The sequence below is a fragment of the Mixophyes fleayi genome, chromosome 2, assembly GCF_038048845.1.
Source record: "Mixophyes fleayi isolate aMixFle1 chromosome 2, aMixFle1.hap1, whole genome shotgun sequence".
In the NCBI taxonomy this organism is placed as follows: Eukaryota; Metazoa; Chordata; class Amphibia; order Anura; family Limnodynastidae; genus Mixophyes; species Mixophyes fleayi.
In genome coordinates this window covers 266,788,026-266,808,644 of record NC_134403.1, presented here as the reverse complement: position 1 = coordinate 266,808,644, position 20,619 = coordinate 266,788,026, and the positions used below count along the sequence as shown (strand labels likewise).

The following is a 20,619-nucleotide window of genomic DNA, read 5'->3' as shown; positions in this document are numbered from 1 at the left end:
GGCAGCGTGACAGAGGCCAGAGGAGGGAGGCTGTGTGACAGAAGGCAGAGGAGGGGGACAGTGTGGCAACGTGACAGAGGAGAGGGGGCAGCGTGACAGAGGCCAGAGGAGGGGACAGCGTGACAGAGGCCAGAGGAGGAGACAGCGTGACAGAGAGAGGACAGCGTGACAGAGGCCAGAGGAGGGGGACAGAGGCCAGAGGAGGGGACAGCGTGACAGAGGGCAGAGTAAGAGGGAGCGTGACAGAGGGCAGAGGAGGGGGGCAGCGTGAGAGGGGGCAGAGTGACTGGATGCAGAGGGGGCAGTGTGTCTGGATGTAGAGGGGGCATTTTTGTATACAACTAAAAAAGTATTTCTGTCCTGACCTAAATACTTATTACATTTTTTTGACCCAACTACTTCTAAAACTGGACTGCTCAGTAATTATTTTGGAGGGGTGCTTTGAAAAAATTATGGAGACTCTAAGGGTGCCACGAACTGCAAAAGTTTGGGAACCACTGGTTTAGACATTTTGGGTTCTAAATTAGAGGTAGAAACTTTGGACGAATCTTCACATGTAGTCAGTGAAGTAAAAAAGTCACCTCCAGCATACACATGCTACAGGCTTCCATCCTCCAACCTTTTTTGGTAGTCACCTAGTATTCAGGAGGACAACATCTGACATCGGCTTTATATGGGTCTGTATAGGTATGTTATAATATATTATTATTTATTAAATGTGAATATTGTTATTTTAATGTTGGGGTTGGAGAAAGACCTAATTATTAATCGTGGGTGATATTGATTTAACGCTGGCGCTGGCTGTAATTTTAAAAAATGTACCCATTTTTTTTTTCCAACTAGGGCCCCAAACATTCCAGGATCCAGACAAGCCGGAACTAAAGAAACCTGCAGCCACAGGTGGGGAAAGTGAGAAGAACAGGTAGGAGAGAGCAGGACAGTCTGTGAAATGTTGTGATTCTAGAAGGGACAATGCCAATATTTGGTGAGTGTGTGTATATATATATATATATATGTATATATATATATATATATATATATATTAGGGACCCCCTTAACGTACCTGAACTTAACTGATTAAGTTCAGTGATTTTTGTTTCATTTCCATGGGCCCCCTTTCCCCCCCGGGCACCTAACCATCGTGCGCAGTCGGAAAGATGGCCCTGGTTCATTGGGGGGGCGGTCATCGGGGGCCCTGCCTGCTTTATTTGTACTGGGCCCCACGATCTCTGATGGCGGCCCTGTATATATATATATATATATACATACACATATATGCTGTATGTATATATATATATATATATATATATATATATATTCATATATATTCTGCATGCAGCCTTCCCCTGCAGACTTCCTGGGACCCCACTGTGGCAAAAAGACCTCTTTGCTACAGTATAATATTATATATATATATATATATATATATATATATATATATATATATATATATATATCTATGCTGTATGTATGTATATATATATATATGTGTACATATATAAAGTTACTCCATTAATTCTTGGTGCACACTGCTAACATGCACATAAATAAACCTAAATGAACATAACACACTGACTAAGCAATACTACAAGCATGTATACTGTATATAATATGTAGAAGATAGGAGATACGCTCACATCTGTTAAGCAAGAAATAAGTCACATATGGAGTGAATTATAGCTGAATGTAAAAGTAGGCTGTTTCCATGTCGCTGTTTTGAGTTACACACATCTTAACATTCATGCAACCCTGACTCTAGCATACAGATGCATCCAGAGCAAATATATAAAATCATCATCATCAACTTGAAAACTTTTGTAGGCGTGGAATTTACATATGGTACATATTTTAAAGATACCTGTAACCCAAAATAAGATGTGCTTAAGTTGCACCTGCATACCCTTACTGTACTGCACTTGCATGTGGATGATCCAGATCCATGCACAGTATTAAGGGGGCAATGCAAGGACCCGCTGGCTCTACAATGTGAAATCCTTTGTAAAAAACATTATAGAGCCGGCGGCTCCTCGCTTTGCCTCCTTAATACTAGAAATGTAACTATCGCCATTTGAAGTGATAACAATCTGAGTGCCGGCATGTTCTACTGTCGACTTTGATAGCAGGGTTGCTGCAATTGTTCTCTGTCACTTTTTCATTAAGTCAGTATTTCCTACGTGTTTAAATTACAGCACTTGCCATTCTTCTGTCCCACTACCTGTTGTCGGAAATGTAGTCATCGCACTAATGACTACCACCGGTTCAGGGTTGTTTGCAGGAAATTCATCTAATCAGCTTGGACGATGCAGAGAACCAAGGTGCTATCGTTAGCAGTTAGTATCAATTGGGCGGTGTGAATTTGTGTGATTGTTGACAGGATTTTTCCTCCAAGTTTTGGAACACAAATATATAAATTTAAAACAGAAGGGGCACTTACTTAAATAATAAGACAACATAGGTGATATTATTAATGTGCAATTCCATTGATATTTGTCCCTGCTGAACAGCTGTGGGCGACACAGTGCAAACAGGAAAATGAATCTGTACTGAAGGCCTAGCTAACTGTTTTGTAACGGGATGGGATTGTTTCACTTGTAAATACATCTATATATGTGTGTTAATTCATTTACAAAAGCATTTTCTTTTGTGTAATACTGCTGTGTTTTTAAAAAAAATTCTGCCCATTAGATAGCAGCCCACTACCTTAATGTACTTGATTTCTGTGCATAATCATTAGTGCAGTAATTATCATAATTACATATCTGCCTTAGCACATCTATTTTTGGTTCCATAAAACATATGCTAAGGAAACAAAAATAAAATGAGTACATTTTGCACTGTTTTAGTAAAATACAGACAGTATTGCAGGCTTGCATGACCTCATTCTGTGTAACTGTATTGCATAGTGTTAAAAAGCTGTCATTTTAAATGAAAAGTGGAAGCAATTTAGCATAATTTGTTGCTGCACTTCCTCTGAGCAGACAGGATGCTAATGCAGAGACCACACAGCAACCAACCCCCACATACATCTAACTCAAGTTCTAACGTCAGACAGAACATATACAGAGACTGAAAAGACCTGCCTAGAGACTGGCATAGCAAAACATGGAGGTGGTGACTTGACTGGAACAATATATCTAAGTCACTTAAATCTGCCACCTGTCTGACCAAAGCTTATCGCAGATAGGTTGCTATGGGATACTGCACAATAGCGACATGTTAGTAAAGTAACCCCATAGCACAGTGATGGGAACGGGCGGCCCACCGGGTTTTCACCAGTTCTCTCATGCTTTGATGTAAGATTTATTTGTGATAGCTTTTAATACTTGTTTATCTTACAGTAAAATGTATGATGATATGTTACCACAGATCGGCGTATCTTTCTTTGATTAAACATATTGGCCTGATTCATCTTGGGACGCAAGTCTCTCTGTGTGCTGTAGCTTGTGTGAAATTGCTCAGCACCTGCTCAATTAATGCAACTGCATGCAATTCAGGTCTGAACGCAAATAACTCTTACCACTGGGGGATGGAAGGGGTGGATGAATGTAAGCAACGTACAGTAAGGGCATCTCAAGGGCAACGCTGATGCAACTGATTCAAGCTTTGGGTATCTTGTAAGTACATCTTGGTAGTATCCAAGGGAGGGCTGGAAAATTTTAGCCCGAGAGGCAAGACTCAACTCAGCATCCTATTAGGAACATTTTAAAGGAAAAACAATGCAGGTAGCCCAGTGACTCAGTCCGAGGTAGCCCACTATGGGACTGGCGCTGGGGGCAGATGACCCTCTTCCCTCCAGCCCAACCTTCTCCTAGCCATATCATTTGCAGCAGCTAAGAGCAGGTGTAAGTGCCGAAACTACACATATGCATGCCCCTAGATAGCACAGAACATGTGTAAGAGAAACCCTAAAAATTGATTGTATGTACAATGCACTTTAAGAACATTCTGATATACACTGATCAGACACAACATTAAAATACTGACAAGTCAATTTAATAACAATTATTATCCTGTTACAATGGCACCTGTCAAGAGGTGAGATATATTAGGCAGCAAGTGAACAGTCAGTTCTTGAAGCTGATGTGTTGGAAGCAAAAAAATCTGGCAAGTGTAAGAATCTGAGTGACTTTGACAACGGCCAAATTGTGATGGCTAGACGACTGGGTCCCGTCTGGTCCAATCCCACAGAAGAGCTACTGTAGCACGAATTGCTGAAAGGTGTCAGAACAGTAAATCGCAGCTTGCTGCGTATGGAGCTGTGAGTCTGGAGACCTGTCAGAGTGCCCATGATGAACCCTGCCCACCACCGAAAGTTCCTACAATGGACACATGAGCACCAGATATGGACCATGAAGCACTGGAAGAAGGTGGCCTGGTCTGATGAATCATGTTTTCTTTTACGTCATGTGGATGGTTGGGTGAGTGTGCGTCGTTTACCTGGGGAAGAGATGGCACCAGGATGCACTATGAGAAGAAGGCAGCGTGATGCTCTGGCATTCATATGGATGTTATTTTGACACACACCACCTACCTAAACATTGCTGCAGACCAAGTACACCTCTTCATGGTAACAGTATTCCCTGATGGCAGTGGCCTCTTTCAGCAGGATAGTACGCCCTGTCACACTGCAAGAATTGTTCAGGAATGGTTTAAGGAACATGTCATGAGTTCAAGGTGTTGACTTGGCCTCCAAATTCCCAAGATCTCAATCTGATCAAGCATCTGTGTGATGTGTTGGATAAACAAGACTCAGCCATGGAGGCCCCACCTCGCAACTTACAAGACATAAAGGATCTGCTGCTAACGTCCCTCCCGGTGCCGGATATCACAGGACACCTTTTGAGGTCTTGTGGAGACTATGCCCTGATGGGTCAGAGCTGTTTTGGCTGCATGAGGGGGACTTACACATTATAAGGCAGTTGGTTTTAATGTTGTGGCTGATCAGTGTATGTATGTAATGTAAAAAAAAAGTTTGCTTTTAAAAAACACAAATTTTATTAATGATTATAGTATTATAAGTTGGTAATTTCTTTTATAGCATTTTTTTTTGCATGTCTTCTGATCAGACTTCATATTGCACATATGCATGTGCATATCCTGCAGTGTCTGTTACGATTAGTACTGTTTAGGCAAAGTATTCATATTCAAATAGGAACGTATCTTGAGATCAACTTAAATTTTAATACCAGTGCACGTATCCTCAAGTTCCATGCTCATTTTAAAAACACAACTTGCGGGCAGGTTGCATTCAAAGATGAATCAGGCCCATTGTTTTTTTGTTTTTTTTTAAAAACTTTTTATTAGAAACATCTTTTTTTCAGTAAAAAGAGGGCATTACAGAATATCGAGAGGTTAATAAAAAATAGATAACATGTGTTTACATACAGCAGAACGCAGGAACACTTTCATAACTTTTTGTATTCGGAAGACAATTGTATATTCATCTAGTATTGTAAAGATGCTGTTGTTAATATCTTAGAATTGTGGGGTATAGATGGGGGCTGTGATGGGTGGGAGGGGGACATGTAGGAAGGGGTGGGAAATTAAGGATTCACGCATCAAATGAAAGAGAAATACACTTGCTTAGAAATACCATTCCATATTCGGATATCACTAAAACTGGAGTGGAGTTTGATTATGGTACAAAGCCCATGAGGACCAGACCTTGTAAAATAGGACAGAGGAGCCCCTCAGCACGCTAGTAATGATGGCATATTAGGGTCATGTGTGGAAGTCTGATGGCATTTCTGAGGAATGTGTGCAGATCTCATGGCATGTAATGGACATGTGGGGAGGTCTGACGGCATTTAAGGGGTATATGGTGAGATCTGGCGGCATGTGGGGAGGCTGGTGGGCATGTAGGACACATGTGGGGAGGTCTGATGCCATATTAGGGGCATGTGTGGAGATATGGTGGCATGTATTAGGAATATGGTTAGATCCAGGGCCGGACTGGGACTACAAATCAGCCCTGGCATTTAAAGCACACGGGGCCACCTCTATTCCAGATAATAATATTACAATACTTTTTGCAAAGGTTACTGTTATACAGTGTCCCGTGAGATACATATGTATTACGTGCAGCTTGACTCTCTATTTGTAGCATAGAGCTTACCAGTATCAGCTAATGGTATGTACAGGACCAGCAAGAGAAATTTGGGAACTTTTGGTGCCGAAATCCATAGATGAGTAGCAAATAAACTGTGTGCCGCCACTGGGCGGTGGCGCCAAAAAGGGAGGGACCGCATTGTGCTGGGGTGTGGTCAACTTGGCGTATTGATACATATATTGTAATAAAACATTTCATTTATCATGCCTTCCAAGCCACATTATGACACCCTCAGCCCACTGTACTTATCTTTGCTTCTGCTGCTGCTGCTCAAGGTGGGAACTTCCTGTAGAGTGAGCAGGGAAACTCTTTGCCTCACGAGATTACCAAATCTTGTGATACTTAGAGCTCCTCGGCTTGCTCTGCAGGCTGTGTCCCTTCCCCTAACCAGAGCTGGATTAAAGCTTGGTGGACCAAGGGTATTTAAGACAACAGGGCCCCTATTACATAACATGGTTATCAGTTTAGATAAATACACAGGCAATACTGTGTGCACTACTGTTAGATGCACACAGCTCTGCCTTCACATGCAGTACGTTGTGAAGCAGGACATACCTCCAAACTGTCCTTGCAGTCGTACCAAATCCCGAGACAGCCACCCAAATTCAGGGCTGTCCCATCAGATTCAGGACAGTTGGCAGAATGTCCTGCTCTCTCCTACCTGTCTTGTTTCTTTCACCACTTGTAGCAGCTGGTTTCTTTAGCCCAGTTCCTGCTTGTCTTGATCCTGGAATATTGGAGGCCCTATTTTGAAAATAATGGGTACATGAGATTTAGAATACTACAACCAGCCCCGGTGTTAAATCAGTAGCACTCACGTTTTATAATTAGGCCTCCCTCCATTTCCAACAATAATAATGTTCACATTTAATAAGTAGACCTATTTCCCTCCAATCAGTCCCAACATTAAATTAACAGTATACCCATTTACTCAAAACATATTTCCCTCCCTACAAACAGTCCCATTTATAAATTAAATAGCATTAAAGTTTAATTAATATAGCCATTTTCCACAACCATTCCCGGAGATAAATAATTCATATACACATTTAATAAATAGCCCTCCTCCCCAAAATCAGACCCATATTCAATTGATAGCTCTAAACCACCCCAGCATTAAATTAAAGGTTCCTTCACCTCACCTTAAATAATTAGCCCTACCTACACTCCACCATTAAATAGCCTACCTCCCACACTATATTAAGATCTTTCCCTCACACGCCATATTAATATACTGCGGCCACACACACACGCCTAATTTAAAAACTGCGGCCACACACACTATATTAACATATCACACACACACACACTATATTGACATATCACACACACATGCTTTATTGACATAACACACACACTCTATTGACATAGCGCACACACATACACACTCTATTGACATAGCGCACACACACACTCTATATGGACATATACACACACACACACTCTATTGACATATCACACACACACACACACACACACACACACACACACACACTCTATTGACATATCACACACACACACTCTATTAACATATCACACACACACACACACACTCTATTGACATATCATACACACACACACACTCTATTGACATATCCCACACACACACACACTCTATTGACATATCCCACACACACACACACACACACTCTATTGACATATCCCACACACACACACACACTCTATTGACATATCCCACACACACACTCTATTGACATATCCCACACACACACTCTATTGACATATCCCACACACACACTCTATTGACATATCCCACACACACACTCTATTGACATAGCCCACACACACACTCTATTGACATAGCCCACACACACACTCTATTGACATAGCGCACACACACACTCTATTGACATAGCGCACACACACACTCTATTGACATAGCGCACACACACACTCTATTTACATAGCGCACACACACACCCTGCAGCCATGTTCTCTCTCCCCCCTGCAGCCATGTTCTCTCTTCCCCCCACCTGCAGCCATGTTCTCTCTCCCCCCCCTGCAGCCATCCCTGCAGCCATGTTCTCTCTTCCCCCCCTGCAGCCATGCTCTCTCTTCCCCCCCCTGCAGCCATGCTCTCTCTTCCCCCCCCTGCAGCCATCCCTGCAGCCATGTTCTCTCTTCCCCCCCTGCAGCCATGCTCTCTCTCCCCCCCCTGCAGCCATGCTCTCTCTTCCCCCCCTGCAGCCATGCTCTCTCTTCCCCCCCCTGCAGCCATGCTCTCTCTTCCCCCCCCTGCAGCCATCCCTGCAGCCATGTTCTCTCTTCCCCCCCTGCAGCCATGCTCTCTCTCCCCCCCTGCAGCCATGCTCTCTCTCCCCCCCCCTGCAGCCATGCTCTCTCTTCCCCCACCTGCAGCCATGTTCTCTCTCCCCCCCCCCCTGCAGCCATGTTCTCTCTTCCCCCACCTGCAGCCATGTTCTCTCTCCCCCCCCCCTGCAGCCATCCCTGCAGCCATGTTCTCTCTCCCCCCCCTGCAGCCATGTTCTCTCTTCCCCCCCTGCAGCCATGTTCTCTCTTCCCCCCCTGCAGCCATGTTCTCTCTTCCCCCCCTGCAGCCATGCTCTCTCTCCCCCCCCCTGCAGCCATGCTCTCTCTCCCCCCCCCTGCAGCCATGCTCTCTCTCCCCCCCCCTGCAGCCATGCTCTCTCTCCCCCCCCCTGCAGCCATGTTCTCTCTTCCCCCCCCTGCAGCCATGTTCTCTCTTCCCCCCCCTGCAGCCATGTTCTCTCTCTCCCCCCCCATGTTCTCTCTCTCCCCCCCCCGCAGCCATGTTCTCTCTCCCCCCCCCCCGCAGCCATGTTCTCTCTCTCCCCCCCCCTCTGCAGCCATGCTCTCTCTCCCCCCCTGCAGCCATGTTCTCTCTCCCCCCCTGCAGCCATGTTCTCTCTCCCCCCCTGCAGCCATGTTCTCTCTTTCCCACCCCCCTCTGCAGCCATGTTCTCTCTCCCCCCCTGCAGCCATGTTCTCTCTCCCCCCCTGCAGCCATGTTCTCTCTGCCCCCCCCCTGCAGCCATGTTCTCTCTGCCCCCCCCTGCAGCCATGTTCTCTCTGCCCCCCCCTGCAGCCATGTTCTCTCTGCCCCCCCCTGCAGCCATGTTCTCTCTCCCCCCCTCAGCCATGTTCACTTCCCCCTTCACTAACTGTCCCTGTCCCCCCTGCGCCATTTTCCCTAACCTCGAAAGGAATTAAAAGTAAAAGACAACACTTACCTCATCAACCTGCTGGAATGGACTCTCCGCCCTGAACGGCTGAACCGCACATTGGGAGGTTTCCTGCGCGGCCGCGCATGACGTCACGTCGCGTGGCCGCACAAAACTTAAAGTGGCAGGACCCGACAGCGGCAGGACCCGACAGCACCAGGAGCCGGACCGGCCCACGGAGCCATCGGCCCTTCTGGCAAATGCCAGAAGTGCCAGATGGCCAGTCCAGCCCTGGTTAGATCTCATGACATGTGGGGAGGCAGGTGGGCATGTAAGGGGCTTGTAGGTCTGATGGCATGTAAGAGGCATGTGGGGATATCTGGTGGTAAGTGGAGAAGTCATGCAAGGGGAATATAGGGTGATCGATTGTCATGTGGTGAGATCTGATAGCAGGTTGAGAGGTCTGAAGGGCATTTGGAGAGGTTTGATGGGCATGTGGAGATATCTGACAGGCATTTGATGATATGTGGAGAAGTCTGATGTAATGTGGGGAAGTCTGATTGGAATGTGAAGGTTTTTTTTATCCCCACTTCAACAGTTCCCTCCACAGCGATTGTGGATGCAGTAGCAGTGTGAGCTACTGTGAAGAGACTGTAAGTAGCAATTAGCACCCTCCTCCGCTGGACACAGCAGCGAGGTAAGAACTGTGCAGTGCTGAGTTGTATTGATTTAATGATTATTCAGGAATATTGTGGTAATATTGGATATATTCTTTTTCACTTAACAAGATATTATGAATTATGCTATATTTTCAATGTATGTGAGTATGGTATGCATGTTTATACTGTGTATATGTATATGCATACATATATAAAAGTAAAGTTGGACCTTTACTGTATCTATGGATCATTTTTGGCTCTTAGTATCTGACTGGTTGGCCACCCCTGTTATACTGAAATATAAGGGGTGTAAAATAAAAGATGGCAACAAAGGTAATGGAGTTACACTTTTTCTGTTTTGTCTTTTAACTGGAAAGAAAAATAAATAAATCAGTGTTTAAAAGATAGTTAAAAAATATTATCTTACGTGTTTTACTTATTTGATGACATATACAGTGACTTTGTGGTTAGTGCATAGACTAGAGCATGGGCTTTTAATTTAATGGTGGAGGTTAATCATTTACTGGTGGATGGGAACTATTAATGTATTGTTTGGGTGATGGTTGGGGCTATTAATCTTATGGTGGGGATTATTTACTATAATAGTGGTGTCATGGTGGTTAATTTAAGGTGCAGTGATGGGAGTATTAATTTAGGGTAGTTTGGGGGCTATTAATTGAATGTGGGGCTGACTTATTACACCTAATTATTTTATGTTTTGGTTGCTTGGGGTAGGGGTAGGTCTATTTATTAAATGAGAATACTATTAATTTAATGTCAGGGCAGTATGGTGGCAATTAGTCTATTTATTAAATGATAATACTAGTAACATAATGGAGGAGCTGGTTGTGGGGGTGTACATAGGCCTATATATTACATGTGAGGTCTCGTAATGTAATGGCTGTGCTGGTTGAAGGTAAAGAGACCTAAATATTAAACATGGGTGCTACTGACTTAATGTTGGGGTTAATTAGATGAAGGGAGACCTTCTGTGTTCACTCATCGCTAGACTTTCCATATCTCATGTATCTATCCTTTTTTTTTTACCAACCAGATTCCAAAGATTTCAGAGTCCAGACAAGCAGCAACTGAGCTTAAGACACCAGCAGCAATAGGTACTGAAATCTGCAAGAACAGGTAGGAGAGAGCAGGACAGTCTGCCAAATGTCCTGATTCTGGTGGGGCAGTCCCACTTTTGGGTGACTGTCCCACTTAGCCAAAACATTGTCCTGACTGCAGAGTTAGTTGTGAGATATGTCCGCTACACACTCCCCTGCTCATTAAGGGAGAGCTGGATGCATCTAACAGAAGTGCATGTAGCATTGCAAGTGTATCTAAAATGATTGGGAAGGGGTTGGAGAGTGGTCTAGTACGGTCTTATGATAGCCATGACTCATGCATGCTGGTCATGCACACTGTGGCGTTCTGTTAAATACCCCTCTAGAAATCTTGTGTTTACAATCCATGCTCACTGTTTTGTTCATAAGTGTCATTTCAATGAAGAGAGGTTACATGTATAAATAATTTTATTATATCTGTTTTAGATCGGAATCAGGGCTGGAAAAATGCAGAGCATGGTCCTTTTATGTAATCATCTGATAGCTAGTTCCTCACATGTAGTGTTTCCAGGCACATTTCTGCATTCACCAGAATCCCTGATCGTCTCATAAATGTGTTTTCTACGTAGAAGCACAGAGAAATGTAACATGGGGCCTTGATGCACTAAACTGCTCCCATGCAATGCAGTGGAGACTGGTACAGTGATCTGGTACATTAATGGGGGGTGGGGGGCTCAAGCTTGTACAATGTGTGGGGCAAAGGCTGGTGCCCTCTCTGAGGCACAGATTGGTATATCATATGATGGGGCACAGGGAGCTGCGTTTGTGTTGCAGGTGCATATATCATATATGGAGTGTATGGTTAGTAAATGTTATGTGTGGGGAAGCAAGGCTGATACATCTCACGTGATGGGGCGCGCAATACTGGTATACTTCATATAAGGGGTACAAAGCTGTTACATCTTATATATTGAGGCGCAATGCTCATATATATATATATATATATATATATATATATATATATATCTCTTTTCTGCGGGCGCAAAACTGGTCAATGATCAAGGTGCAGCTGTAAAATATAATTACCCAAATGTAATGCTGGTTATTGTTAAGAATGACCTAAAACATTTGTGTGATGTGCAATAAATGTATACTGCAGCGTTATTTACCATCTGACACATCTCAAGACGTATCCAGCTGTACATCAATAGCATTTGCGCTAATTGTGCATCAGCGATAACAAATGTACTTACGCATCACTTACATAACAAGCTAGTGTCTAGATAGAGTAGAGTGTGACTTGAATAAAAATTCCCCTACTGTACTCCTCCTATGTTTTCCCGCCCTTCCCCATTCCGCCTCTCCAAGCATAAGGATTCATAAGTGTAAGATTGCTGAAATGACAAGAGAGTCCACATAGGGATGAAAGCACTTATATGCATTCCAGTGTTATGGAGTATTGAAACCTTACCTGAAAGAGTTAACAGCAAGTACCAGACTGACCAATGAGCAGCAAGTGGGAGGTCCTGGTGAGCAGTCTTTATAATCCCCGGCAGGTCTCATGCTCTGCCTCCACCCACCCTTGCACCTCGAGGACCACCTTGTGTCTGTGAGCAACAACTGATAGTTACAGCCCTATCGCTGATTGACTGCAAGTGAGCCCCCCTTTGAGCAACGGACTCATGATCCTTCATGGGAAGAATCCCTTGGCCTGCTTCTGAGGGCACGCTATTGGGTAGTCAAGAAGGGGGCGTGGTCACTATGCCGCCAGATTTAGTGCTGGCCAGGCAAGTTGAGGAATTGCTTCAGGTTAAGTGGATTAGGCCGTTAGTTATCCACGCTTGGTTCTCAATAACAGTCGATGTCGCTGCCTCACAGTTCACTTTCACCGCCACATAAACTGTGACCTTCTTTAGCCACTCGTATAAGTCTCTGTATCTTTTCTATAGTTATGTTAAGTTAAGTGGTTTATTGAAGGTTATGATTCAAAGGACAAAAACATCCTGGGTATGCAATTAAGTGTACATATTACTACTGTACACAAGCGCTGTATGAAATTCACAAAATAAAACAGATTGTCAAACTCTACAAAATATCCTTTATGTTACAAAATTGGTGGTTCCTAACTGTCCAGACCTGTTCTACATAGGACAGCCTGATGACAGGTGATATATTTTAAAAGCTAATTACTTAGAAATGATGAGAACACACTAAGATGGTGGGGAAGCTACTTGGTTGGTCTGGATATTACAATTTTGAAATTAGTTTAGTGCCTATTTTACTACATCCTGTTGCATCATTTTTACTTCATTGCTACTACTTTTTCTAGCATTTATTTCCATCTCTATTAATCTCACCAGCAAATAAATTTGTGCAGGCCCACTGTCAGCCATATGTATGTATGTATATATACACACACACGTATGTATATATATATATATATATATATATACTTTGCTTTATATACTGTATATGTCGATCACCATGCATTTAACAGGAAGGGCTTTCCATTGGAGGGACTTGCTGGCAAATGTTAGCCCATGGGGTGAGACTTAGCTTGGTAACCTATTAGGAACATTTAAAAAGAAAATGCAGTGTCCCCCTGCCCCCCAACCCTGCCAGCCCCTGTCTCTTGGGGAACCTGGAGGAAACATTGGCAGTTCAAAATAATAAGCCCAGTTAGTGAAAGCTACCTCTCACCTGCCCTCCTCATTCCCTCTTCATAATCCTTCTTCACTATTGTAGTATCCCTCAAACTCATTCTCCCTCCGCTCCTTATACTAGCCGCTCTTGTTCATCTCCCCCTCCAGATTCTAGTCCCCTCACCCTGACTCCCCACTTTGTGTCTCCTGTCAGTCTGCCTCTTTCCTTTAGATTGTAAGCTCCCGTGAGCAGGGCCCTCTAATTCTTGTGTCTTCCTCCTGTTACTTCTGCCTTCGGCTCACCAGCCTAACTGTTGTGCCCCTACACTAGACCCTGCCCTTGGTTCTCCTTTTCAACCTTGCGTTCACATTTCCATCTCTGCTCTGGTCCTCTAAGTTCATCCACACTGCAGGGCACAGGTTCAAGTTGCTTTAGTTCACTCCCAATCTCTCCTCATTCCCTTTCCTAGCTTCTAAGTGTTCTTATGTTCACTTATATCTCTTTGACCTGTGCACCTATTCTTACCCGAGTTGGTTTAATTGCACTTTATATTTGTTTTTTTGTACTGCCCTATATGCTGTTTCTGTTTTGTCCAAGCTCTTCGCACTGTAAACCCTTTGTGGCTCCAGATAAATAAAGGATAATAATAATACCTGTGGTAATAGAAAATAGCTGTGTGCTTGCACTTTGTTTATTATTTATTTATAAGGTGTTTAACCACAATGAAATATAGTAAATTGAGAGTCCCTTCTTGTATGCCCTGGATGTACAGATGTGTCTTAGCATAAACAAAATGCCTTAAGCAATACAATTGCATCATGTTTATAGAGCTGAAAGATGGACACTTGGAAAACAGGTGGCAGATATAAGTGACTCAAGTAGGTTGTTCTAGATAAGGGAAGCCTGGTTGCATATATCATCATCAGCTATTTATAAATCACCACTAATTCCGCAGCGCTGTACAGAGAACTCACTCACATCAGTCCCTGTCCCATAGGAGCCTATAGTCCACACACACACACACACACACACACACACACTCACTTATTAGCTCATAGTTGGGAATTAAACTCATAACCCCAGTGCTGTGAGACAGAAGTGCTAACCACTAAGCCACCATGCTGTTGAAATATTACATATGACATATAATGTGCTTCAATCAAAAGTGTGAACATTGTCCAGTGGTATTTTTTGGTATGTGAACTACAATTTTGTGCCACTATCTCCTTGGTCATCTTTCATCGGAAATCACCTTGGCAATATTAGACTTCTCTAGGCAGTTACTTAGGTTACTTTTATAAATGTAGTGCAGATTTGCAGATATATGGACAGACAACATATAGCTATATATATATATGCTACGTTTACTGAATGTAGGTTCTTCTAAGTTCACCCTTTACATGCCTTTATCCACTTAGTCATCTTCTGGGCAGATATTGTTGAGTATTAACGAGTGTGTACATCTAATGCCCTGACAGGCGCATGCTCTCTGAGAATCTTACTATGACATCCAACTATAGGACGTCTGACAGCTTTCAGCACATACTATGTGAATGATCAGATGAGATCAGCATCTAAGGATCTTTAGCCCACCCTAACATCTACCTCAAATAGTGCCTATAGCCTTTCAGCATTAAATTCCAAAACATGGGTGGGGGGGCAGTCTTATAACTGAGTTTCCCAAGAATACTGCGAAGTGTGAGCAAAAGCCAATAATTTGTCTTTTGCCGAGACTAAAAATGTTTTCATTAATGAAAATGCTTCATTGTGAAGGTGTAGGTTAAAACAAAAACTACTAAATGTAATGAAGAGGAAATAAAAAGCATACTAAGACTTTGTACACACAAACATTAATAATTTTCCTTTGCCCTACATTCTGTTTTTGACAGCTGAATAAAGGAGAGACAGAATCTCATGAGAGATCATTGATCTCGATGGAGAGATTCCATAGAGTCTCTTCAGGTCAAGAAAAAGTAGATGTCCTGCTTTATCCCAATTGTGCTCTGTTATTCACCACTTAGATGGCCTTGTGCACTGCTCCAACATCTCTTCATAGAGATCAATGATCTCTATGTGAGATTCTGTATCCTCCAGTTGTCAAAAACAGAGAGTAGGAGAGATGGAAATTATTAATGGCTGACACACAGGCCCTAAGGCAAGGAGAGAAAAGAAGTCTGGAAGACTAGCTAAAATAGTGTGTGTATTTGTCTATATAAATTTGTGCAGTCCAACTGTCAGCCAAGACTTCTAATGCCAAACTACTGTGTGTGTGTGTGTGTGTGTATGCATATATACATACATATATATATATACACACACACTTTATATATATATATATATATATATATATATATATATATTATTGTTAATTAGATATATATATTTATATACTTCATGAGGTGGACAACTGGACCTCTTGCCAGAACCAGAACAACCTCATGAGCAGGGGGTCTGAACTCAGTACCCCAAAGAGTCCTCTTGCTACATCAATTTGAGTTTGCTGGCTGTAAATCTCAGTCTCTGTTCTTAAACTGTGCAAGGACAAGTGTGCAGCACCAATTCTCTTGTTCTATATGCTAGGTGCCACTTTCACACTTTATTTGGTGGCCCCACCAATCATGAATTTGTATTTGGCCAGAGTCTCCAAGCAGTCAGATGTCTCCTTTATGCTGTATGTTGATAATATGCTGCGGCTCTCCGTTAAAATATGTGTCTCATCAAGTACATGTGCATTGAGAACTGCTTGTCTCACTGCACACGGATCTGCATTTTGTACCCTGCAAAGAATTCAGGAGTGGAAGGTACTGAAAGCAAAGGAGATGTTGATATCAATCTTAAGGATAATCTTTAGAATAATTTAGAGATGAATCTAGTCGGATTGGAAGGTTCCACTAAGGAAGTGGTATGGGCCCACATCTTTGATCCAGCCCTAGGCCTATGTGGATTTTAGGCCACCGCAGGCTGTAGGTTGTTACTATTCCCTTAAACAACAGTACTGCTGATTGGGACAAGAGAGGAGGTTTTGTGTTCACTTGTTTTTCAGATATCAAATGCATCTCCCAACTCAGCCTTGACAGCAAACTACAGTGGGATGTTTTGCAAAAAATATTCAATTAAAAGAGAAGATCAGGTGGTGGGACTGCAAAGCATGTGCTTAATTAATACCTGGCTGCGATGGCTGTTCAACATACAGTGTAGGATATTAGATATCAAAAAGTAAATGAACTATTGGTCCCAGAGCTCATCCATGCACAAGTAAAACTACCTGGTCTGACACCACAGGAGACATAGTAGGGGAGCATTCTGGGTACCTACCGGCCCAATCATTTTATCATCAAGATGGTGCCTGCCAAGATGGCTGCAGGAAATAAGACAAAAGTACAAAGTAAACAGCAGCAGAACATTTATGTTGAATAAAACAAAAACAAGTATTGTTTTTCTATTACCAATACTTTTAGAGGTGTAATAGTTATATTCATAACAGGTCCACTTTACAACTATGCTTCAATAATTAATTATGTTACCATCTCAATTATAAATTTTGTTTTAGCAATGTAAAGATCAATTCAGGTCTGTCTTGTTTGATCAAGACACTTTTTCGTAATACTGTATATCAAAGTTTGAAAGTGGGGTAGAATGGATAGAAAATATTGTAAATTATATATTATTCAGGCTAGACAAACAGAAACGTTTCACAGCGTACTCCTTTAACCTGGAAAATATTCTGTATGCTAAATAGTTATAAATAAGCAGGCCTTATGGTTACTTTACTAGAAGCAACATTCTAATATGTCTATCTACTAATATACAATAATTTTTGGCCGTAGGCTAAATTCACTTTAAGTACTGTCATTATTTTTAGTGCTTCTTATTTTTGGGGTGGGAGGGACGTAGGGAGGATTTGCATATGGTGTCATAGTTAGATTACTCTGACAGTGGGATTTGTATTTGTGACTTTACAAAACCTTAAAAACACCAGCAGTGAAACAAATACATTTTTTTTTCATATACTGTATATACGGTTCACAACACATTAAAACATCTCCCACGTAGTGTGAATCATACACAGCTTTAAAAAAACATTTTTTTCCTGGTTACTAAGAAATTGGCCTACTTTTCAAATAGCTAATTTTGAACCTCACACAGGTAATGTGACAAAATATTACCAAATAATATCTGCTTTGATTAAAAACAAAAAAAAATAAACAGCCTAAACACAATGTGGTTGTCAGATGTCAATCTGAGGGCCTAGGGCAATACCCATTTTATTACCCCAAACCTCCAGGGAAACAATAAGTACAATAATTGAATAAGGAGTATAATAAGTACAAAAAAATGCTACAGAGATTGACCTACCAAAAAAAGTATGTTAACTTGTGTTCACAGACAAAACCCAAAGCTAGCTATAGTTAAGATTATGACAACTCACTAGAACACATATTAATACATGAATGGAAACTATTATATGTACAGGAGCGACATTTCCATATTTTCCTACAACAGTCTTATTTTTGCCATTGAAATATTCTCAGAAAGCTTATTTTCTTTAGCATTCAAATTCCTTTTACATCTAGATCAACAGGATTAGTGGGAATAGGATGCTTAAGCTTTTGGTACCCATAGGGAAAAGTGGAGTGGTCCTTGTGGAACAGCAAAAAATGTTTCAGTTCATAACTATGGGATCCAAACATAAGGGAATTTATTCATTCAGACCTATACATCACACTCTAAAAATAGACAATCTGTAGAGACTAAAGACAGACAATCTGGAAAGAATGACAGGAGGCCAAAGTGAAGGACTGTCCTTCCTAAAGTGGGACAGTTGGGGATCATGATTGGCAACATTTTCAAATAATTTCCAGGAATACCACAGCTGCACATATGCCTTTAAGCAGTGAATGCCTCTAAGCAGTCTTAGGCCACCTGATACCCTTACGAAACCGAATGGGGTGGCCCTATAACCTTTAAAAGGGCTGCATATCACCCTTAATCTCAGTCATAAATTAAAACAATACAGTAAATCAAAGAAAGAGTCAAACGTCTGTAATCAGCAGACATTTTAATGTAAGATAAACAAATATTACAAACTATCACAAATCTGACATAAAAGCCTAAAGAAAATGAAGGCCACATGCAATCCTAGTGCCGCCTGTTGCCCATCACTGCTCTTAACTCATTAAAATGCAGAAGTAGGGATTATCCACTACAACCACGACCCCTTCACTATATGTTTATGATTATGGTTTTTTTTGGTTTTTTTAAAATGCTCATCTCTAATAAATATTAATGATCAATTACAGAAAATAAGAACAGATCAGGTAGATTGCATTTTATAAACACAATAAGATCATTATATTGTGCAGTTGGTCGTGAAAAGACATTTAAAGGCATAACTCTGTAAAACAGGGCTTTCCCTGGAAATTACCAGGGGATATGCATTGACTTCAACAAGAAAAAACGTTCAAGAGCTCATTTTCAGCCAAAGGGCCCAATGCAAAAAAAAAAAAAAAAACATGCACCCCCTCCCACAAGTCACCGATCTACAGGAGAGCCAATGGTAGAGCTTGGCATGGGCCTCCTTTAACCCCTTCACTACCAGCCACCGCTGGCTTCTCTGTAGCAGCGCCTCTGACAGCGACATGCTGCTGCAAACCAGCAGCCTATTACTCGCTTTGCAGACACTGCATAGGAAAATAGCGCTGGTTCCACCCAGGCATTGCATAGATATGGCAGCATGTCTTACCTTGGCACTCTTTCTGGATAGGTTCTCCCTGGCTGTAAAGAAGTAATCTTCAATGTCTTCTTCCAGGCTGCAGTACCCACTGCTCATACTTCCGCTGACCGTCATGGGTACCCCTCAGTAATGTAACCCGTTCTCCGACAATAGGGGATTAATCCGTAGAGATTAGGTAAATCATATTAAGCCATTGAATGTGCCTATGTTACCAAGCTCTTTTATTTCTTTGGCACAGGCTGTTTATCTATTCCTCACAGGGGCTAAAACCCACAAGTTCCTACGGTTCAGAGGTGAGCCTGGCACATGTGCTTTAGTGGTATGATGGCCATCACTAGTTTACACCTTGCACTTGTCAGCTAGGCTCACAATATGTGCTGGGTTCCTAGTCTCTACAGCAGTGAAATTCATCTCTATACTTCTCAGCCTCCTCTTTCTCTGCCCCCTCCCTCATTTTCTGCTTCATGCAGTTTATATTTCGGTTAAACCACTTCCCCTGGGTTCCTTTCTATGCTGCGATTTCAGGGTGCTGCAATAGTATTTTAAACATCACTCTCAGAGAATCTACAAAAAACGTATGTTGAAATTAAATAGCATCATGTAAACACAATAACATTATAATATACAAAGTCTTTATATGACACTGGAAGGGGGTTTTGGGGATAGGGGTTTCCGTGCATTTTCATTTTGTTGTATTTTTCCGTTTCCTATTGAATTTTTAGGTAGATTTTCTTTGGTGGTGGCATACATAAAATTAAGGAATTTTGGTACTTATTGCCAGAGATTCGTTTTTGCAGTGTTTAATGGTGTTTTCATTGCAATTGATTTTTGAAGGAACGATCCAGCACATTTTTGGTGAATAACGGAGTAGAATGTAACTTTTACACAAGTTTCGTACAGTATTGTGCTATATGGATTATTATTAGAGATGCTCAGGCTTGGTTCCCAGAGAACCGAACACACCTGAAGTTAGCAGATCCGAGTACCAAGCCCTTTCTCACGCCCTCGGGATTGAAAAGGAGGCAAAACGTTATTGTTACGTCGTCCGATCTCGCAAGTTTTGGATTCTAAAAGTACCACCCTCCACGGCGATCCAGCGCAATTTCACAGAGGGACACAGGAAGGGTAGCGCAGTTCTTCTCAGTCTCTAGAGTAGTTTAGCAGCGTCATAGGTAGAAAAGAAAGAGGAGGGGTAGCAGTGTTCGTCAAAGTCTCCATTGACATTCAGGAGACCTCCATTGCTAATTGTCAT

The 20,619-nt window shown here is 42.2% G+C and overlaps 1 protein-coding gene across 1 annotated transcript in view; it reads right to left on the bottom strand.

Moving 5' to 3' along the window:
• Positions 1–19,917, bottom strand: part of RASSF5 (Ras association domain family member 5) — a 38,474-nt gene extending 18,557 nt beyond the window's left edge. The window contains exon 1 of the mRNA XM_075196157.1: positions 19,377–19,917. Coding sequence (XP_075052258.1) covers positions 19,377–19,481 — 105 coding nt within the window. The 5' untranslated portion in view covers positions 19,482–19,917. The remainder of the gene's footprint in view (positions 1–19,376) is intronic.
• Between the last annotated feature and the right edge of the window lie 702 nt (positions 19,918–20,619).